Raw genomic sequence first — 24,279 nt, forward strand, 5'->3', positions numbered from 1 at the left:
GCAGCAATGAAAAAAAAAATAAACATAGTGAAACTCCAGAAAAAGGGGGAAAAAACTGCACTGAGTAAATATGCTATCAGAGACCTCTCCAAAGTCCTGAAGAACAACAGTATCAGTCTGGTGACTAAGGTGAGCCTGATCCAGGCCACTGTCTTTGCAATTACTTATTATGCATCAGAAAGCTGGACAATGGCTAAGGTTGACAGAAGAAGAATCAATGCCTTTGAGTTGTGGTGCTGAAGAGTACTGCCATGACAACAAACAGGCCTATCCTTGAGATGGGGAAACCAGGTTGCTCCTTGGAGGCAAGGACTTTTAATAACAACATCATTCATGAGCAATGAGAGCCTTTAAAAAAATCATCTCTATGAGGCCAGATGACCAAAACCTACTCTGTCATAAAGAAAAAAAGGTAAAGGCAGGGAAACTAGTGGAAATAGTACAACTAGAATTGAATGAATGAGAATGAGGATATATTATGAAAAATGTAACCAACATCACTGAATATGTTGTAGTTATGTTACACCGAGTCACCTACAACTCATAGTGACCCCTATGTACAATAGCTCTGACCCCTGGTCTATCCTGAGTCAATCTCATTGTTTATGACACACCTACCCTCATTACTCCAGTCACTGTGTCAATCCATCTCATCTGAGGTCTTCCTCTCCAGTGCTGTTCCTCCATTCTTCCAAGCATGATATCCTTCTCCAAAGACTGGTCCCTTCTGGCTACATGCCCAAAGTATGTAAAATGGAGTCTCAAAATCTTTGCCTCCAGCTTGGTTTCACTCTTCAGGACACACTTGTTAGTTTTCTCAGCAACCCGTATATTCAATACTCTTCTCCTGAATCACAACTCAAAGGCATTGATTCTTTTTCTGTCATATTTAGTCACTGATCAGCTATCTGGTACATAGCAAGTAACTGCAAAGACCATGCCCTGGATCAGATGCACCTTAGTCCCTAGACTTATATCATTTCTCTTTAGCACTTTGGAGAGGTCCCTGACAGAAGACATCCTCAATAGAAATTGTTAAATGAGAATTTACCTAAAACACATTAAAATACTATTTTTAAAAATGAATAAATAAAATTACTTCTAAAAAATTTTAAATCTGCCAGTTCAGAATTATAACTGGGAATTCTAATTAGACATTCAATAGTAGTCATTACTTTCTGGTTTTGACTCTGTTCACAGTTTTTAATATACACACATACCTTAAGCGGACATTGGCACCAATATAAGATTCATATGGTTTTTCAACTTGCATAAATTCAAAATCATAACTTCTGCTCTGAGTTAGTTCTCCAGGCAAAGCCAGTTCTTTCACAAGGTTTACAAATTCGTGAGTATTACTCTTGTCGTTGAAAAGTTCTAAGAAATTGTAAAAAGAAAAAAAGAGCAATGATATTTAATACTCATTTCAACAAACTCATGCTTCTACATAATTTTTTACCAATAGAATTTGCTGGATTTGTTTTTAACACATTTAACTATTATATGAATTCCCGTGTCCTTCACTTAGGCATAAAAAATTCAAGTGTTATTGTACAATGAAGATATCTATTCTTTTTTTTAAAAAATAATTTTTTATATAGTTAAGATTCTCCTAGTTGGAGGCTGATTTGACATATTGCCAGCAATTATTTTAACTTTCTCCCAAAGCAAAAATTAATTGTTTTTGTTTGAGCAGACATATCATCTTGATGATATTCATCATTGCCATCACGTCAGAACCAACTGATAGCTTGTTCTCCAGAAAGTTTTCCAAGGCTATAAATCACAAGTGAACAGATTGCCCAACTTTCACCCTCCTAGCCGCTGATAGACTCAAACAACCACAGAGGCATGGTCTCAAGGTTAACAGCACAGCTCCTTACAAACCATGACACCAGAGTGCCCACCGATCATCCTGCTATCTATACAAGACTAAAGCAAACTGCATGTCATGACATAGTATGATCTTCAGGTACAGTCTCATCCAGAATAAACTTACAAAAATAAATATGCACTAATTCCAATTCTGATACCTTTACTGTACATTCTGAAAAAAATGTACAGTAAAATTTATAAAATGAAAATTAAAGCCCAACTCTGGGCTGCTTAAAAGATCTACTTTTTTCTCTTTTCTGAATTTATGGTACCAAAAGATTCATATATGGTGTAACTCTCTGCGAAATAAAGAAGGTCTCTGAAACATGTGCAAAACTGTACACAACAAACTGATCTGTAGCAAGAAATCTACTTCATCTTTCCATGTAGAATTTTCTGTTGACAGGTGAGTCTGGCTACCAGAACACTCTAGATCAGGAAGGTAAATGGCATGACTAATTCAGAAGGGGAAAGAGGAAGGTAAAGCTAGTAATTGTGAGTAAGGCGGTAAAAATGCAGGTAGGTGGCAACTTAATGAATCATTTTGTTTACTGAAATGATTTTTTAATACTGCTAGTTTATATAACATCCTTCATTTTTTAGTAACTAAGTCCATGAACAAAGATAAAAAAAGTCAAACATCATCTAATACAAAATTAATGTATTTATTATATAAAGCCTCTCTTACATTATGCAAAAGCAATCCATTCCTTTCACAAATCTAAGAAGCTAAATATTAAAAAAAGAAGCTATATTCTAATTCAATTTATTAAGAGCCAAATCCAACCTTTTTCATAATCCATTATCAAAGGAAAACAAAAGAAAGAAATTTTATTTAAAACTCACCAATTTGACCTACAAATTCAATTCGGATTCCTTGGTGCTCTAGTCTCTTTCCAGGTTGCTTGAAGGCTAGGTTTACCTGCCAAAGCATCAAATTATAAGAGATGTTAACAATTCTTTGAGTGAGTCTACTAGTAGATTCTTTCCAAATGAATACAATACATTAAGTATTTCAGGATAAACTATCTAAGTATACATTTCTGAAGTTGAGACACTTCCAAATACATCAGGATGACCTTAGGGCACTAGAAAGGTCTAAAATATCCATATGCAATTATTAATAAGCCTATTGTTTACACACATATGCTTAAAAGTATATTCTTCATTACGAATGAATCTTCAGAATATTAAAAAAAGGGAAAAGGACTCAATAAAATGTGTTTTCTGCTCAAAAATAATTTCATGACAGGGAAGGATTCAGAGCTGCTGGATACAGGGTAACTATATATCACAGGCAACTCAATGGCACATAAAAACAATAACATATTATGACAGGTTTGGAAGCAGGAGTGGCATCCACCTCCTAAAAAACATGCCTCTGGAAACTATAAAATTTGGTAAGTGTCAATAATTGTAGAGCGGCTTCAGGCCTTTTGTTCATAGGGTCACTATGAGTCGTGCTCTACTTGAATGCAATCAACAACAATAGTAGCATTTTAGTATGAGGTAATCACTAATTCCAAACACTGACCTAAAAATTACACTCAATTTTTATAACCAAGAAAATGGTCATAAACTTGAGCCTGAAAAGCAATGCACATTACCACGTTTGTCACTTATTCTAAAAACAGAATCACTAAACAGTTAAATTCTGAGTATGACTTATGTACTTTTAAAGAAAAATGCAAAATCTCAAAATCTCTCCATTCATAGAGCTGCCAAATAGAAATACTAAATCTGTAATTTATTAGTCTGAAAAACTTCAGAGGGAGTATACATCTTAAATTCCAAACATTTGAGGATTACCTAATACAGAATATGTTTTCATACAAAATATCACCCTTCCAGGTTTACTCTTAAAAGAAATATGAGCAACAGGACTCTTAAAAGTTTTTCAAAAAAATTCTCAAAAGATTCTAGAATTCAAGGATCAATGAAACAGGATAACCACCATGGAAGGTGGTCTGGTGCTTTCTCAAAAAGTTGGAAATAGAAATGCCATTTGACTAACCAATTCCACTATTGGGAATATATCCTAAAGAAACTATTAGAGATACAACTAAACAGATATAAGCACATCCATGTATATTGTTGTATTATTCACAATAGCAAAGAGATGGAAGCAACCCAAGTCCCCATTAACAAGTGAATGGATAGAAAAACTATGGTACATCCACACAATGAAATACTATGCAGCACTGAAAAACAATGGAATAGTGAAACATTACACAACATGAGGGAGCCTGGAGGACATTAACTGAAATAGCTCAGTCACAAAAGGGCAAATATTGCATAATATTATTGTTATAAAATAGGGTACACATGGGGAGGGTGGGGAGGAAATGGGGAAAGAGTGGATAGACAATGAACACTACATAAAAACAGATGAAGAGAAGAACTGTCCAAAAGGAATATAGGATTATAAATTATATATATGAGAAAAATCTGGAACAATGAGTGCACTGTGGGGTGATCTGGGGGAGGGAAAGGGAGAAGAAAATGTGCAACAATTAATGAATGAAAGAAAAACAAAGAAACAAAAAAGATCAATGAAACAGAGGTTCAGCTACTTCTGTTAGTAAAATATATACACTGAAGCTACATCTCACATACTTTGAGCATGTGGCCAGGAGTGACCAGTCTTTAGAGAAGGATATCATTCTCTGAAGGGTGGAGGGACAGCACAGGAGAGGAAGACCTGGGATGAGATGGCTTGACACAGTAACTGAGGTAATGGGATTAGGAGTGTCGGAGTCAGTGAGACTGGCTCAGGATAGGGCAGGCTTCAGAGCTGATGTACATAGGGTCACTATGAGTCACAGGTGACTGGACAATACTATAACCACAACAATATCTCTAACAAGGGAACTCTGATGGATTAGGGGTAGGAGTTGTTCTGTCAACCTAAAGATAAACAGTTCGAATCTATTAGCTGCCCTATAGAAGAGAGACGAGTAACCTCTCATGCTATTTACAGCCTCTGAAAACCAGCTGGAGGGTCAGCTATGAGTCAGTTCCAACTGGAGAGCACATAACAATATCTATAACAAAGTAAGTTAGTTACTTCCTTTCAAAAATAGCATGTAAGGACAGGGAAGTAAATAAACTGTGATATATCTAAATGAAATATTATTAAAAGTTTCAAAATCGTGAAAAAATTTTTAATGATGTGGATGATTTTTAATGATGTGAATGATTTTTCACATTAAGGAAGTAGGAGAAAACTGTATACAAATACAAACCTGGTTAAACTACAGGAAGTAAACATAGTAGCATTTACTTTTGATTATGAGCAATTTCTGATTTCGTCTTCAGAGGTTCTGCAATTTTCAAGCTTGTTTGTGGTGATTGTTGGGGATTTTCCCCCCATAATGGGCAAATAATACTTTCAAAGTCAGAAAACATTTTTAAAAGAAAAGCAGTTGGAGAAGCCTCATATACACTAACAAGTTACATTTTAGTTCTGAACCTCATATTAAACAAGCAAACCAGATGGCAATTAACTATTCTCTTATTTGTGTAAATAAAGCACATAATAAACAGTACATTTAAAAAAATCTCTATTCAGTAGCTGGCTTTTCAGAATGTTTATCTGTTTAGAGATGGCTGTGTCTGTTTCAGTCATGCCTCACGTTATACATTTTTGGCAAGAAAACCACAGTCGCTTGGTTGTGTTTTTCTCAGTGCTATCCTACCAGAAAGTACACATTGACCAAGTTCATCCAATGTTGCTGATGCTGATTTGGTTAAGAAGATTCACTAGGTTCTTCAGGGTAAAGTTATTATCTTTCCTTTACCTAACAAAGTATATGGAGATACTGGAGAACATGCAGATAAATTGAAAAGAGTATGAGAAAAGAACTTAGGAAAATGGAATACATGTAAGACAGACCATATTTTTATAACAACATGCATAGCACTTATAAGAAGCTAAAGAGTAAGGGGGATTTCATAATTTGCAAAAGTACTTAAAAACATGTATTATTTGCATTAAAAATATAGTAATCTTGGCACTATCAAACTTGTTTCCAAGATCATTCATCTCATCTCTCAAATAAATGCGATCTTCAAGGAGTAAAGTTCTTCAAGATTAAGTTTTAAGACAAATATGTAACATCATTGGACTACAAGCCATTTATAGTGTCATTTTTTAGTAAAGCAACAAGATATTTACTCTTTTTTTGTTGCTGAATAAGTTGGTTATCCAAGAGTAGTTTCCAAGTGCTGTCAGAGAGCATAGTCCATATTCATGTTGAATGATGATTGTTATTGTTATGTGTCATCTAGTCGCTTGTGATTCATAGTGACCCTATGAATAAGAGCCCTAAACCCTGCTGTATCCTGTGCCAACCTCACTGTCTCCAACAGACCTACTCCCACTGCCCCAATCACCAAATCAGTCCATCTCATTGAGGGTCTTCCTCTCCTGTGCCATCCCTCCACTCTCCCAAGCATGACGTCCCTCTCCAAAGATTCCTCCCTCCTTGCAACATGCCCAAAGTATGTCAGATGAAGCTTCAGAATCCTTGCCTTCAAGGAGTCCAGCTTCGCCCTTTCTAGGATGAACCTGTTTGTTCTAGTAGTCCATGGCATATTCAACATTCTTCTCCAGCATGAGAGCTCAAAGGCATCAATTCTCTTTCTATCATCCCTAGTCATTTTCCAGCTCTCCAATGCATAGCAAGGAAGTGAGAAGTCTATAGCCCAGATCACACACACTTTAGTCTCCAGCCTGACGTCGTTGCTCTTCAGTAGTCTGGAAAGGTCCCTGACAGCTGATTTTCGCAATGCAATTTGTCTCTTGATTTCCTGGCTGCTGGTACCAGGAGGTTGACTACGGAGCCAAGCAAACTAAAACTATTAACTATCTCAATCTCTTCACCATCCATACTGATGTTGCCAATTGGGCCAGTGATGAGAATTTTAGTTTTCTTGATGTTGAGCTTTAATCCATATTGAAGGCTGTAAGTCCTTGACATTCTACAGCAAGTGCTTCAGGTCCTCCTCAGTTTCAGCAAGCAGGGTTGTGTCATCTTCATAACGCAGGTTGTTGATGAATCTTCTACCAGCGTCTCTGATGATCTGTTCTGCATACAGATTGAAAAGGTATCAAGACAGAATACATCCCTGACGGAACCCCTTCTTGATTTTGAATTCATGTAGTGTCTCCTTGCTCTGTTCTAACGACTGCCTCTTGGTCCAAGTATAGGTTTTGCATAAGCACAATCAAATGTTCTGGGATTCCCATTCTTCTCAGAGTCAGACACAGCTTGTTGTGATCCACACAGTCAAAAGCCTTTGCATAGTCAATGAAGCACAGATAGACATTCTTCTGGTATCTTCTGCTTTCTGCCAAGATCCATCTAACATTAGCTATAGGTTTGCTCTGTCCCTGGAGTGAGGTTAGCCAGCCTGGGCCTAGGGTTTGAACCAGGGGGTGGCCTTAAGCCGAAGGAAGCTGGGAAGGAAGCGGCCATGTTGTTCCTGGTTTGGCTGGCGCCTTCACAGGCTCGTGAGAAGCTCTCCTTGCCAGAAGGCAGGAGCGTGGTGGTGGGGAGTGCAGTTATCGTGGAAAGCTTTGGAGTGGACTGCTTTTCCGGGAATGTGTTTGACGTGCAGGTTTGCTCTGTCCCTGGAGTGAGGTTAGCCAGCCTGGGCCTAGGGTTTGAACCAGGAGGCGGCCTTAAGCCCAAAGGGCCCGAGGGCTGCAGGTTCAAATTGTCTTCCTGTCAAACATTCTTCTAGGTGGTATAGCACTGGTCTGTGCGTTGCTGTAATGCTGAAGCCTGTGACAGTGATGTGCCAATCGTGGTAATGGGCACCCATGGTGGACAGTGTTGGCTGGAGCTTCCCGACTAAATCAAACCTGGAAGCAGGAGCGGCATCTACTTCCAAAATGGCTTGCCTCTGGAAACTCTATGTACAAACAGTGCTCAGGCTGTTCGTTCATAGGGTCGCTATGAGTCGTCTACGACTCGACGGCATTAAACAACAACAACAACAACCATGACCTATTCTAAACTCAGCCTGCACATCTGGCAGTTCTCTGCTGACATGTTGCTCCATTTGGTTTTGGGTAATTTTCAGCAGAATCTTGCTTAAATGTGATAATAATGATATTGTTCGATAATTTCCATACTCTGCAGGATCACCTTTCTTTGAAATGGGAACAAATATCAATCTCTTCCAGTCAATTGACCAGCTGGCTGTCCTCCAGATTTCTTGGCACAACTTAGCACATCCAGGACAGCATCTGTTTGTTGAAATATGTCAATGGGTATGCTGTCAACTCCTAGAGCCTTGTTTTTTGCCAATTCTTTCAGAGCAACTTGAACTTCCTCCATCACCACAGGCTCTTGCTCATACATTATTTCATGACATTCTTCTATGTCAGCCAATTCCTTCTGGTACAGTGACTGTGTATACTCCCTCCATCTTCTTTTAATGTTTCTTTGATCATTTAACACTCTGCCCAAAGTATCCTTAAGTATTGCCACTCATGGCTTGAATTTTTTTGTCAATTCCCTCAGCTTAAGAAATGCTGAGCGAGTTCCGCCCTTTTGATTTTCTGCCTCTAGCTCTTTGCACATTTGATTAGAGTATCTTGATTTGTCATCCCAAGCTGCTCTTTAAAATTTTCTGTTCAGCTCTTTAATTTCTTTGATGTCTTCCTTTAGCTTTGGCTTCTCGGCGCTCTAATGCAATATTCAGAGTCTCATCTGACATCCACCTTGGTCTTTTCTTCCTCTCCAACCTTTTTAATGATCTTCTGCATTTTTTTAAGAAACTTTAGTGAGACTTTATTTTATTTGTTGTTGTTGTTGTGTGCCATCAAGTTAGATATGACTGGCACAGGAGGAGCCTGCCTATCCTTCTCCAGTGGAGCATCTGGTGGACTCGAACTACACACCTTCGGGACTGCAGTGCAGCTCATTGCCACAAGGCCACCAGAGCTCCGATCTTCTGCATTTCTTGTTGAAATAACTATACCATAAACTTTTCTAAGCTCAGACTGAGCATATACGCCTTTACTCTCCTTTGTAAATGTAATGATAAAGGTAATGGATGCAGAGTTTACTGTAAAAAGCTTGGCACTAGTATCACCACTCAAGGTTTTTAATTTATCATGAGTCAGCTCCTCTCCGAAGTAAAACAATAAATGCTTTTAGAAATGAAACAGTAAATTGTAAAAACTGACTTCTATAATAACACTTTGAATCAATTACTGACTCTATTAATTGTTGTTGTTGCTGTGTACCATCAAGTCAGAACAAACTCACAGCAGGCTTTCATAGGCAATGTAATTACAAGGGAGGAGATGGCCCATCTCCCTCCCGCTGAGCAGCTGGTGGATCTGAATTGCATTAATTACTCTTTACCTTACAGAGCTTCTCTAGCAGTTTTTCCACAGATGTAATAAATCTGATTTCTATGTATACCATTAGTCGATATCCATGTGTATAACCTGTGTTTATGTGTCTCATAAAATGTATTTGCAATGAATAAATTGCTAATTGTGCAAAATTCTATCATGCTATCTCCAGCTTCATTTCTGTCACCAAGTCTATGTTTTCCAACTACTGATCCTTCTTCTCTGTTCCTATCTTTTGCATTCCAGTCACCCGTTATTATTAATGCATCTTGACTGAATGTTTGATCAATCTCTGACAGCAAAAGTTGGTAGAAATCTTCTATTTCCTCTTCTTTGGCTCTGGTTGTTGGTGCATATATACGAATGATAGTGGTATTCACTGGACTTCTTTGTATATGAATGGATATTATCCTGTCACTCACAATATTGTATTTCAAGACACATCCAGAAATGACTTTTTTTTTAAATTGTATTTTATACTGGTTTATTTACAGATTCTGAATACATTGTTTTTCACACCAGATCTTCTTCATTTCTTTCACCCCTTCCATCAAATTGTGTGACCCTATGATTACCCTCCATTCTCCCACCATGCCCATCTCCAGCTTCCAACCTCTCCTCCCCTTTGGATTCTCACACTCATTCTACAATAATGGTTGAAATGACTTTTTTAACTGTGAAAGCAACTCTGGTTTTCCTCACCTAACTGAGGAGGATATGAAACGCTTGCTGCAGAAAGTCAAGGACTGCAGACTTCAATATTGAAGCTCAATATCAAGAAAACAATGATTCTCATCAGAGGGCTAATTGGCATCATCATGATAGAAGGTGAAGAGATTGAGATTGTTCACAGCTTTGGTTTGCTTCGCTCCACAATCAACAGTCTTTGCACCAGCAGCCAGGAAATTAAAAGACGCACTGAGATGGGCAAGTCTGCTGTTTGAGACCTCTCAAAAGCACTAAAGAGCAACGATATCATTCTGGAGACTAAGGTGCGTCTGCTAAAGGCCATGGTCTTTACAATCATTTGCTAGGCATCAGAAAGCTGAACAATGACTAGGGAGGATAGGAGGAGAATTGTTGCCTTTGAGCTGTGGTCCTGGAAAAGAGTATTGAATATACCATGGACTGCTAAGAAAACAAACAGGTTCTTCCTAGAGAGGGTTAAACCAGGCTGCTCCTTGGAAGCAAGGATTCTGAAGCTTTGTCTGACATACTTTGGACATGTTACAAGGAGGGACCAGTCCTTGCAGAGTGATGTCATAATTGGGAGGGTGGATGGACAGCGCAGGAGAGGAAGACCTCAATGACATAGATTAATTCACTGTCTGGGGTAATGGGGATAGGTGTGTCAGAGACAGTGAGATTGGCACAGGATAGAGAAGGGTTTAGGGCTCTTGTACATTTGGTCACACATAGGGTACTATGAGTCACAGGTGACTCTATGGTACATAACAACAACAACCTTATTACAGAGATCCAACAAAAGTTTCTATTATTCTCTGCTTGCTGTCATAGTAGCTAATACATATCTGTTACTATGTTCAAGTCAGAATTGATTCATAACTGACCCTCCAGTGGGTTTTCAAAGGCAGTAAATCACACAAGAGGAGATTGCAGCTGGTAGATTCAAAACATGTGCTTTGGTTGGCAACACAGGTACTCACAACTGGGCCACTGTTATTGTTGTTAGTTCCTTCAAATCGAGTACAACTCATACCAACCCTGTGAACTACCCTGCCCCATCCTCATCATCTCTGACACAACTTGAGCCCACTGCTGTAGCCACTGTGCCAATCCATCTTGTTTAAGATCTTCCTCTACTTCACTGACCCTCCACCTCTCCAAGCATGATATCCCTTTCTAAGGAATAGCCTCTTCTAGGAATATGTACAAAGTATATGAAGTGAAGCTTCATCATTCTTGCCTCCAAGGAGCACTGAGATTGCACCTTCTCCAAGACATATCTGTTTTCCTTTGGGCTGTATTCAGTATTCTTCTCCAATACCACAACTCAAAGGCATCAATTCTTCTATCATCCTTATTCACTTTCCAGCTCTCATATGCACACAAACTGACTGTAAAGACCCTGGCCTGAATCAGGCACACTTTAGTCTTCAAACTGACATCAACCATTTCTCTTCAGTATTTGGGTGGGGTCCCTGACAATGCACTAGGCTACTAGGGCTCCCCAATACATATTTGTTGTTGTTATGTGCCATTGAGTAACCTGCAATTCATAGCGACCCTATGCATAACAGCTCTAAATTCTGCTCTGTCCTGTACCAATCGCAGTATCTATACAATTTGACAAAAAAAAATGATGTTTTCACATGAGAAAGTAAGCAATGCTGAAGAAAAAATTTCTTGAAATTGCTATCTGGGAAGAACAAAAATTAAAGGATAGATTCTCTTCAGTTACAAGTAAATTTTCACTCTCCACTCTTCATTAGTATTTTTGATTGGAAGACAAAGTCAGAATGTAAAATAAAACTGCAAACAAATAAGAACTTTAAAAATTAACCTGAAAATAGTTTGAAATAAAAAGTTCAGTTTACTACTAATATTCAAAAACTGGTGTGTTGTTAACCATTTAAAAAGCTCAAAATTTGAAAGCTAATAAAAAAGTTGGCAAAAATGAAAATGTTAATGACAAAAAAGCAATTTTTAGCATAACTAGGAAGGAGAGCTAAAAATATGATGGTTTCAAAAATACACAAGCAATTTGTGAGATGTGATGAAAAAATGTTCTGAAATTAGTTGTGATGTTTGTACAATCTCATAAATAAACCAGAATGCACACTTCTAATAGTGTAAATTTCATGGTATACAATCAGAAAGCCTTTTTTAAACAAAATGAAGTATCAGAGAAATGATGTGCTGTAGGAGAAGAAAAGGTCCACGTGTTGAGGATCTGAGGACAGCCTCTCTGACAACAGTCCACAGCCAACCATGAGCAAGAAAATTATTTCTGTCCAAAATGAGTGATTTTGGAAGAGGGCCCTGAACCTCAAATAAGATTACAGCACAGTCTACAAAGACCCTGATTTCAGCCTAGTGACCCAGCTAATACAAATAGGACTCCTGACAAAGGGATTGTGAGATAATAAATTTGTATTGTTTTATATTGCTAAGTTTGTGGTGGTCTGTTATTCAGCAATCAAAACTGATACAGAAAATAAGTTTCTGCTAGTCAAATATGGGACCACTGGTGCTTTGATGATAATATTTACAAATTTATTAAAATACATCAAGTATATTTAAATCTTAAATGATGTTGTTATATACTGTCAAGATGGATCTGACCATAGCTAATATTCTAGTGGATTTTCAGAGGCAGTAAATCACATGAGAGGAGACAGCCCATCTTTCTCCCATGGTCGTTTGGAAAAGGTAGGTAAAAATGGTGACACAAAAACAACTATGAGATATCATCTCACCCCAGTCAAAATAGTAAAATATAACAGAACAGCAAGCAACAAATGCTGGCGAGGTTGTGGAGAAACTGGAACCCTGATTCACTGCTGGTGGGAGTGTAAAATGGTGCAACCCCTGTGGAAAGTGGTATGGCGCTTTCTCAGAAAGTTGCAAATAGAGATACCATTTGACCCAGCAATTCCACTACTGGGAATATACCCCAAAGAGACCATAACTGACATCCAAGCAAATATATGCACATCCATGTTTATTGCGGCTTTGTTCACAATAGCAAGGAGTTGGAAACAACCTAAGTGCCCATCAACAAACGAATGGACAGAGAAGCTGTGGTATATGCTGCATTGAAAAACAAGGAACTCATGCAATATTATTCAAAATGGTTGACTCTGGAGAACATTATGCTGAGTGAAATATCACAGTCACAAAAGGACAAATATTGCATGGTGCCACTGTTGTAAAAGAGGACTGACCTTGGGGTTGGAGAGAGACTGAGTAAGATGGGTTCAATAATGTATACTGCACTGAAACAGAGGAGGGAGAGAACTGTTTGGAAGAGATATGTGATTAGGTATTTCTGACATGATAGGAGTCTAGAGCGATGGCTGCATGGTGGAGTGGACCTGGGGGAGGGTTTGTAAAACAGTGAAAGAATTTTTCTTTTACTTTCCCAAGAGGGTAGTGTTCTGGGGAGCGGGGGGGGGGGGAGCCTAGGGAGGGGACAAATATGCAACAATAAATGAATGGAAATCCAAAGCCTCTGTAAATTACTGAAATTAATAACAAATTTAAATTTAAGAAAAGAGAATTAAGTTAGAGTAAGGACGGCAATGGATTTATAACTGCTCATGCTAATAACACTATATCGTGGCACGGAGGAGGAATAGTGGTAATGTATCCACATTTACAACATTCCTCTTACCAAAACCAACTGTGGCAATTGGACAATTAAAACAGACTTTCAAGGGGGGGGAAAAAGAAGAACAAACTGGGGAGGAGGGTAGAGAAAACAGTGCAACAATGAATGAATGAAAACCCAAAATCTCTGAAAATGTTCATTAAAATTAATAAAATTTAATAATAAAAATAAAATAAAAATGGTGACACAAACTTGAAGGATATAATCAATGTCATGGAAATGCATTCACAGAAACTTGAACTACTGTACTGTTTTGCTTGTGTATATTCTCAACAACAAATAATCAATTATTTAAATAAAGATAATTATAGTTCATCTTTTTTCATCTTCTCCTCCTCCTGTTTAATCTTTTTTAAACAAAGATTAAGGGAATAGAATTGAAAACTAGTAAATTTGTTTCACACCCATGATTACGGCTCTAAAATACTCTACTGACCTGCAACTGCAGCCATTCCAAAGACCACTTTTCAACCAAACAATAGACAGGCCCATAAAATAAACAGCAACACTTGAAAGGAGCATGTACCTTGAATAATCAATTATATAAGATCAAAAGGACTGATACTCACTGTATAATAAGGAACCATCAAGAGAGCATTGCTGTTGTTGTTAGATGCCAGCGAGTGGAGGACAATGCATAGTGTCCCCATAAATAACAGATCTGAAACATGTCCTCTCCTGTGCCATCATCACACTTCCTGACACACTAGAGCTCAAAGTGGTAGTCAGTGTGTCAATCGACCTAACTGAGAGTCTTCCCTCCACTGACCATCAAGCATCATGTCCTTCTCAAGAACAGCCTCTCCTAACAGCATGTCCTAAGTATGTGAGGCGAAGCTTCATCATCTTTGCCTCCAAAGGTATTACTCAGAGTTAAATAAGTTAGTCATAAAAGGACAGATATATAAGGTACAAGAACACTACTATAAAAACTAGGGGAGCTCTGGTGGCCTAGTGGCAAGAAGCTGCACTGCAATCCCAGAGGTACATGGTTCAAATCCACCAGATGCTCTGCTGGAGAAGGAGGGTCATCATCAATCTCCTGCTGTAACAGTCAGATCCGATTTGTCGGTACACGCACAAAAAATAATACTTTTTTTAAAAAAGAATACTATTATAAAAACTAAAGAAAGGCTAATACATAAAAAAAAATTCCTTGTTAGATAGGTACCAGAAATGGGAAAGAAAAGGGGAGCAAAGATTAATAAACAGGTAATAGATAAATATTAAAATGGGTGCAGGGAAAGGCAAATCCAATAGAGAGAGAATTTACCTAGTATCGCAAAGAAGGAAAAAGAGAGCAAGGTATAGAAAAATTGTTGAAAATTAAAATCATAGAGAGGAAAATGGCAAAGTGCAATCATATGTTGAGTACTAAAATTAATGTTCTAGAAGAAAATGTTTATAAATGGTTGAATGAATAATTTGTTTTTTAAACTTTCACTTTGATCACAAAGAAATTGTTTTTAAAAAGGACAACATTCTCCCTGAAAGTAAAGATGAGAAGGTAGGAAGGAGTAGAAATTCACAAGAAAGGAAATGGGGAACCCAGGGTGGCAATGGAGAGAGTGCTGCTACGCTGCTGGGGAAAGCAACCAATGTGGAGAAACACCATGAACAAACCACCAAACAGGCAATTTTTTTTCCTTTGTGACCTTGTCACCTAAAGCACGATAATGTTGTGTGGGTTGTTTTTTTTTTAATTTTGTTTTGGATGATACATGAATGAGGCCAACAGGTAATTTGGCAAAGCATCTAAATATAATCCAAGTAATAAAAGAGAATCTGTAAAATCAACCTATCTAGTAACCAAAGAAACAAATTAATACAAAACTTTTTTGCATACTACAACAAAACTTTTTTGCATACTACAGTTAGAGTAAGGGTTAAACAAGGCACTATTGGTGATCATGCAAACACTTCAGAAAGTAATTTACTCACATAAATTACTTCAAGAGTCTTAAAATATTCATAGTTTTGGGGCCAACAACTCACGTCCAGAAATATTTTTTTTATAGAAAATATCCGTACAGAAGAACTACATCACATATACTATAGAAGCAGCAGTGTGGAAAATAGAAACTATTTAACTATTTAACTATTCAGCAATAAGGAAATTGATGTTGTTGTTGTTATGTGCCATCTCACAGCAACCTTATGTACAAGAGCCCCAAACACTGCTCTATCCTGTGCCAACCGCTTCATCTCCAACACACTCATTCCTACCACCCCAACCACAGAATCAATCCAGCTCATCGAAGGTCTTTCCTCTCCTGCACCATCCCTCCACTCTCCCAAACATGATGTCCCTCTCCAAGGACCAGTCCCTCCTTGCAACATGCCCAAAGTATATCAGATGAAGCTTCAGAATCCTTGACTCCAAGGAGCATTTGGCTTCACCTTCTCCAGGACAAACCTGTTTGTTCTCCTAGCAAACCATGGTATATTCAACACTCTTCTCCAGCTCAAAGGCATCAATTCTCTTTCTATCATCCCTATATACTAAACACATGTAAACACTAATCTATGCTGTGAAATTAAAAGGAAACACAATTAAAATTTTAACAGTGAATTATCTCCATACGATATGACAGGACAGGTCTATTTACCATGTCTACCATATTACTTTAAAAAAGCAAGAGTGAAAAACACTGATGCCTTAAATTTTTAAAATTATTTCAAATATTTAATAGATTTGTCCATATTACTATTCAATACTAACAAGTATTGATTATATTCCTTAAGGTAAAATAATAATCTTATAAATATAACTAGATAAGGAGAGGAAAAGTTATACAGAAGGTATCATAATTGTATCTGACCTAATATACTGCAAATAGCCTCAAATCCTCTGTTGAGCACCAAGACAGTAAAGCATATGATAAAAAAGAACCCTTTAGAAAACAACTTCTGCATCCTCAGTTTTATGCTAAAAATGAACAAATACTGTGTGGATTAGCGTCACAACAGACAACCTTGTCAGAAGCTAGAGTTGTACAGTTATACTTGCATTTTGCAGGAATTTCAAGAGTACAAGGATCTTGCCTCTGACTACCTTCCTAGTTTAAGAACTGTTTCTGCTAACGTTCTAATGAATCAGGGATTTAGTTGACCTTCAGAAATAAATTTTCATCACTAATAAAATAATTCAAATTTAAGCAAAACATCAAAGACCACTATGATGATTAATTATAGTCTTAAAATTAGGTCATTGTCCAACAAAAGGATTTACCTTTCCTGAAACGGATTCGCCATCATAGAAGAGATAATGCTTTTCTACTTTACCATCTTCAGTTTTCATTTCTGCCATTTTCCTGGTTTCCCCATCATTAAGGACAACATCGATTTCACAAATGGGACCAAAAAAGCCACCAAGAAAACTCTGAAATAAAAGAAAAATGTTCATAATTATCAAAATTATTTAGTCCCTACATTTGGTAATTCAAGTTTCACTCCCTATGCCTTGCAACTAAACATACTAGAAATTCACAAGTTCTCAAGGGACTGAGAGTATGTCTATCAAATTATACATAAAAATTAAACAAATTTGAACACATAATTATTAGTTTCATAGGTAATAACTATAAATAATCATATACTAACATATATGACAAAACTGTCTAAGTTATTTCTTAACATCTGTGAGGTTCGTTCACTATAACAGAACTTATTAAATCAATCCAAATTACTTATACAAACCAAGTTATTTTACTGTAAAGACTAGTACTAGAACAGTTCTAGGAAAAGTATACATCCTTAGAGTAAAACTGTTGTTGTTGTTGTTATGTGTCATTGAGTTGCTTGCGACTCAAAGTGACCCTATGTACAACAGCCCTAAATCTTGCTCTATCCCGTGCCAATCACAATGTCTCCAACACATTCACCCCAATTACCCCAGTCACCAAAAAAAAAAAAAAAATCCACATGCATATCACCCAGCTTCTGGATGGCCTAAGACAATGAGACTCCGAAGTGGTCCCAAATACTCCTGGAAGATTGCCCCCAGGAGAACAAGCTTGATCACTATCTTATCATCAACTTTCCCCTGACCACTGAGTTGGCCAAGAAGAAGATAAAAGATAACAAAATTGTGTTCATTGTAGATGTTAAGACCAACAAGCACCAAATCAAACAAGCTATAAAGAAGCTCTATGACTTTGATACGGCTAACTTGATTAGGCCTGATGGAGAGAAGAAGGCTTATGTTCAACTTGATGCTGACTATGATGCTTTGGATATTGCCAACAAAACTGGGATCATGAGAGTGGGGAGAGCCGCCCAGCCGGCCCCTGGGGAATGCTGCCTGGTATGTATGAGGCATTTTATCTAAGCTACTTTCCTCCATCTCCTCCTCCAGTACATCTGTAAGTAACATCTCCAAAGCCCTTCTCTTCGTAACCCACAAGTTTGTTCTCTCTAAATTTGCTCCTTTTCTTATAGGTAAACTGAACTCTGAGTCTTATTCCAGACCTGACCCCTGAGCCCAGTTCCAGAGTCAAAAGGGAAATATAACTGCCAGCTAAAGAAGTTGGATGGAGCCTCAAAGTTCAGTCAGCCATCCCTACTGGACTCACCCAGGCAAACACTTTGCAGTCCAGAGGGCTGAAAATATCAGGAAAATATCTTCTAACTGAACAAGAAGGTATGCAGCTTCAACTCAAGACCACCAGTAAAGTGTTAAAGTAGGCTCCCCTTCCCTTTTATCTCAACATCCCTGTTCAGCATGAAGCAGCCAGAGAGTCTATGATCCATTCCCAAAAGAGAAACCCACATATGAAAGACAACTTCTTTGTTTAAAAAAAAGAAAAATTTAATCACCATTGGACCATGTCCACCATTACCCTGTCTTTTCTGGTCCCTGCTGGATCTTTCTCATTTCCTTCACCCACTCCCTCCACCCACCAAATTGTGAAACCCTGTGATTTCATTCCTACCCATCCTCACTCTTCTGCTCACAACCCTCCTTACCCCCTTGGGTGCTCATACACGTTTTTTACAATAAAAAAAAAAATAAATTGGGATCATCTAAACTGAGTCCAGCTGTCTAATTTTAAACGCAAATATCTCTCTCTCTTTCTCTCTCTCTCTCTCTCTGAGGACAAATGTAATAAGGGAGCAATTGCATATCAATGCCCAAATATATTATTTGGTAAGAATAATATAGAACTCATTAACAACCCCAATATTAAGCATTAATGCTGGCTACCTTGGAATTTAGGCTCTTGATTCCTGGTGACTCCATGTACAAGAGAATAAAATGCTTCCAGCTTTGTACCCATTCTCAAGATTGGTTTTAGACTGAACCTTTGGAATCCATAAGGTTTTGAATGGGTTCACTAGGCCTTACTTTCTCGTGTTAGTCTAGAAGCTCCAGTGAAACCCATTCAGCATCACAACAACACACAAGCTTCCAGGAATAATCTGGTGGGGACAAGGATCACAGGCTGGGTCTCTACATAGAAAATGAGAATTCTACTACTGAACCACCACTGTTCTCCCATTTGATACCAGGTACATTGGAAGTGGCTCATTTTTGTCACTGAGTCCTTCAGTCTTCTACCAATTTAAAAACAGTTTCTCCTATAGTCTCCCTACTTCCTTTTGTCCCTGCTCTTTATAAGACTCAGATCTCTTAAAACCACAAATCCAATCATAAATTTTTCTGCTTAAAATCCTTAAACAAGCTGATTAAAGAGTTTAAAGTGGAACTACTTTAGAAATTTGTGGTATTATATGACAAAGTTGATGAGGTATATAATCCAACCAACTCCTAAAAACTCCTACACATGCTTGTGGCACAATTTTCATTCAACAAGTTGTTGCTAGGTGCCTTTGAGTCTACTACAACACACAGTAACCCTATGAAAACAAATCTGAATCTTGCCCTAGCCTGTGCCATTTTTGCTATATCTGATATGCTCAAGTCCATTGTTACAGTCACTGTTAACACTGTCAATTCATCTTGACAGTCTTCCTCTCTTTTGCTGATCCTCCATCTTTTCCAGTATGATTTTCCCTCCAAGGACTGGCCCTTCCTGACAAAATTTCCAACATATGTGAGACAAATTTCATCATCCTTGCCTCTAAAGAGCATCCTGTCCAAGACAGACTTGTTTGGTCTTTTTGACAGGTCATGGGATATTCCATTCTCTTCTCCACAATCAATATCACTATTCAGAGGCATTGATTCTTCTTCTAACATCCTTATTTATGGTCCAGTGTTCACATGCATAGGAAGCAACTGAGTAAGTGCACCAGAGTCTCTAAACTGACAACTCTGCTGAATATCACTTTGGAAAGGTCCCTGACAGCATTTTTTTCCAATGCGACATGACTTTTGATTTTTAGACTTCTGTTACTATGGGTGTTGACTGTAGATCCAAGTAAAATGAAACTGTTGACTACTTCAATCTTTTCTTCATTTTATCATGATGATGCCTATTGGTCCAGATTGAAGGGTATAGGTTATCTTCTGTAACAAGTGCTTCACTTTCTACAAGCAAGATTGTGTCATATACATAAGGGAGGATGTTATCAGTCTTCCTTCAATCCTGATGCTACTACATACTACTTCATATAGTCCAGTTTCTCAAATGATTTGCTTTGCACACAGAATGAATAGGTATTTAAAAAGGATACAACTCTGACATACAGCTTTTCTGATTTTAAACCACGCACTGTGCTCAGACAACTGTTTCTTTACCGAGTAGAGGTTTCTCATGAGCATAATTTCAACACATGGAGTCAATCATCACTGTGTAGTCCATTAGGTGAGGTCAATGTGTACAATTACCATTCATCAAGAGAAATTATTTCTAAATGTTGTTACATAGTCATAAAATAGAAATACTGAACAGAAATGAGATACAACTACATACAAGGATAAATCTCACATATACAATATTCAATGAACAATGCCACACACAAAAAGAATACTGTGTGATGCTATTTATATTAAACAAATTTAAAAAAAAAACCAAAACAACAAGTAGCCTACACTGTGATATTAAGACAGGAAAGCAGCTGGGAGAGAGTACCAGAGAGCACCAAGGTGCCTCAATGTTTTCTGAGCTAAGAACTCAATACACAGGCATGTGCATTATGTGAAACTCCATTAAGGTATTCACTTGCGGGCTTTTCTGTAGGTAATGTCTACTTTCACTAAAAACAAACAAACAAACGAAAAACCCACCTCCATGCCAACAGATTGGACCAAGTCATAGCTTATCCACAGGAAACCCACTGGGTTTCTGAGGCTGTCAACTGTAAAATGGGAGGAGACTGCCCATCTTTCTCTCTCAGGGTCAATGGTGAATTCACACTACCAAAAATACTCAGTCTTTGGGTTAATAATACAACCCCCTACAGACTAGAGCTCCCTTTACGTTAATTAAGTGGTGTAAAAACCAAAACAAATTCCCTAATACCATCTACATATATTTAGCTCTAACTCTCCAGTCACATCAGCTTTAGCTGTTGTCAGGTGCCATCAAGCTGACTTTAACTCACAGTGACCCTAAGAGCAACAGACCTGCCCCTGCCCTGTTTTGTGCCATCTTTATCATCTCTGCTATTTTTGAGCTCACTGCTAGTCACTCTGTCAATCCATCTTGTTGAGGATCTTCAGTTTCTCTGACTCTCCACCTTTCCCGCCACGATGTCTTTTTCTAAGAACTGGTATGCCAGCAGGCCAAATCTGCCAATCTTCCTTCTTGTCCTAGAGCCATGCTAAATATCCTTAACGTAATTAAGTTCATTCTTCAAATTTTTGTTTGATGCATCTCAAAAAGAGGTTTCTCTAATTTCTCAATGGAATTTAGGTTCTCCAAATTTAGGGTTTACATCACCATGTAGTTAATCCATAATGTATTTGTATTTTATTATGTGACTCCCTGAAATGCAAATTCTGCGATAAAAGAACAGATAATTTGTCCTTTTATAACTGCTAAAGATGTAATGCTTAGGGCTAGCAAGATAAAGGCATCATGCTGAATTGTGTATAAAACATCTACTGTATAATAGTTAATAAATAAACACACACACACAAACCTGAAAACATGAAATATTTGGTAAAACCAGGCCTCTCCCCAAAATTATCATGGTTGTGGCAGCAAAACAAGTTCAGAAACTTGTGCTAAATCTCAGTTCTGTCCTCAAGTGTCAGAGTAAAATCAAGTAAATCAATGACCCTCCCAAGGCTATTTACCTGTAAATTACAGAATAACACTTAAATGATTAGTGTTCTCCTAAAGTCTGGCTTGCTTCTTTGTTGGTTTTTTTCCCCCAAAAAAATCAAAAGCAAAAGTGTTTATTTAAATGTCCAGAATATGTAATTATGTTAACCCATCGACCACAAGTCAATTCACTCTTATGTAGTTCTATATACTTTCTATCTGACATTTAATACATTTGTTGTGATGTATATGTCTTTGTTTTTATTAATCTCTTATTAATATAATTTTAAGAAAACAAGGCCCCAGACTGCCAAATCAACATTTTACATATAATCAAAGCATATAAAGAGTACATCTTTGACAAGATGTTTTAATGTCTCTTGGCAACACTGTAGATACATAAATTCAATTTTAACTAGGAAACTAAAACCGAAATATGATTTTTCTTTCATCTGGAAAAGAAAAAATGAAAAGCACCAATTATAGGCCACCTTCACTGTTCCTAACTAGATTTCATAGTCAAAATTTATTCAAAATAATAAATTTTTAAATAATACATCTTCATCTCAAGATTACAGATAGGAAAATGTATAAATCCAAGTCAAACCTCCTGTCTGTTAATTAGTGACTCTAAAGCAGAGAACTGCCTCGTTTGGTTTGCAAGGTTGCCATCTTTATAGGTGCAGACTGCCATATCTGTCTCCTGTGGAGTGGCTATTGGGTCCAAACCACTAAACATTTGGTTAGCAACCCAGTGCTAACCAAGGAGCACAACTAGTGTTCTTATGATAATAAAAGAATAAATCACCCCCTATCTTTGGGTTGATTCCAACTCATTGTGACTCTTCAACCTCTGTTGTGTTTCCAAGAGAGTAAATGTTTATGGGAGAAGATCACCCAGCTCTCTCCCAAGGAGCTGCAGGTGGATTTGAACTGTCAACCTTTTGGTTAGCACTCCTACACAGTATACAATACATAATATATGCATACTTTTGCCTATCTTTCTCCCTCAGAGCAGCTAGTGGCTTCTATAGAAGCTCAAAATCAATCAACAAATAATTACCAATTACCAACTATATCTCCTTCATAAGGTCCCTATGAGTCGCCTTTGACTCGACGGCACTTAACAACAACAACAATGGGCAATTAAAGAGAACACCGCCAAGTAGCTGCCTATTTTTGATAGGCAAGCTGTTGTCGTTAAGCACCTTTGTGTTGAAACTAACTCGTAGCTGCCTTCTTTGGACTTTCAGAAGAGTACATCCCATAGAAGACTGTCTATCTTTATCCCAAAAAGTAGCTGGTGGATTTGAACCACCTGCCTCTGGGCTGACAGCACAGCACCTCATCATTAAACCACCAGAGCTTCTCAGATAAGTTTTATATGTAAAAAGATTATTACTAACAGGCAGTGTGAGCTGTAAGAAAACGAGTTCTCCTTCCTTATGACACTCAAAATACTATCTCCAAATGTAAAACTCTTTCAAAATTCATTACTGTAGAGTGAAAATCAATTCATAGCTGGTCCTCCAGTGAGTATTCAGAGGCTGTGCATCACACAGATTGAGACTGCCCATTTTTCTTCTTCAGAGCTGCTGCTAGCAGATTCAAATTGCCAGAAACACTGCCTCTCTTTGGGTTAGGAGCATAACTCCCTAAGGATTATGTCACCAGAGCTCCCTATGTTGTAAAAAGGATGCAGAAAAATAATTTCTTAATTCTCTCAAACACTTTCCAGAGTTTCTCCTAGGAAAAATGATACTTGTAAATGATAAAAGTTGTTTTATAGGGTTTTTTGGTTCTCGTTATGTGTCAAGTTGGAACCGACTTACAGTGGACCCTCCAGCGGGTTTTCACAGGCAGCAAATCACACAGAAAGATGGTGCCCATCTTTCTCTTGCAGAAAAAGTGGTGGATTTGAACCACAAGCCAGCTCCTTACCACCAGGTTGGTAAGCACAGCTCCTGACTACTTGGCTACAAGAGCTCCCTGGTTGCTGCTCTTAGCTGCTGTCAAGCGGTCTTCTGACTCATGGTGACCTCACTCATAATGGGACAGATCACTGTGACCCACAGGGTTTTCACTGGCTAATATTCTGGGCAGATTACCATGACTTTCTGCCTAGCCCATCTCAGCATGTAAGTTCTGCTGAAACCTAGTCAACATGATAGCCACACACAGTCTGCACTGGCAGATGTGTTCAGTGCATGGCGGGGAATCAAACCAGTGTCTCTCCCCCACAGAGAAGGCACAAACTCTACCACTGAACCACTGTATTATATGCTATGACTTTCCCCCCAACATATATACATATTAAATAATGGAGTTTAACATGGGCTTTCATAGCTTAAAAAAAGATCAAATATAGGAAAGTCTTGTACAAGCTGGAGAGGATAAAATTGGCAAATGGTACCTTCTAAAACTCAAATCGTTGTGTGCATCAAAAACTTTTTCCAACGGAGTGAAAAAGGAAGCTTACAGACTGGGATAAACCATTTGGC

General features: G+C 37.9%; 1 protein-coding gene across 2 annotated transcripts in view; it reads right to left on the reverse strand.

Moving 5' to 3' along the window:
• The window catches only part of LOC102872028 (vacuolar protein sorting-associated protein 26A-like), a 59,224-nt gene that overhangs the window by 27,159 nt on the left and 7,786 nt on the right, over positions 1–24,279 (reverse strand). For both annotated transcript variants that reach the window (XM_006889000.1, XM_006888999.1), the window contains exons 2-4: positions 16,837–16,986; positions 2,722–2,797; positions 1,221–1,377 (exon numbers count right to left, since the gene is read on the reverse strand). In XM_006889000.1, coding sequence (XP_006889062.1) covers positions 1,221–1,377; positions 2,722–2,797; positions 16,837–16,986 — 383 coding nt within the window. The remainder of the gene's footprint in view (positions 1–1,220; positions 1,378–2,721; positions 2,798–16,836; positions 16,987–24,279) is intronic.

This window comes from Elephantulus edwardii, unplaced genomic scaffold, assembly GCF_000299155.1.
Source record: "Elephantulus edwardii isolate Elephantulus edwardi_28Jun2011 unplaced genomic scaffold, EleEdw1.0 scaffold00074, whole genome shotgun sequence".
NCBI classification, from domain to species: Eukaryota; Metazoa; Chordata; class Mammalia; order Macroscelidea; family Macroscelididae; genus Elephantulus; species Elephantulus edwardii.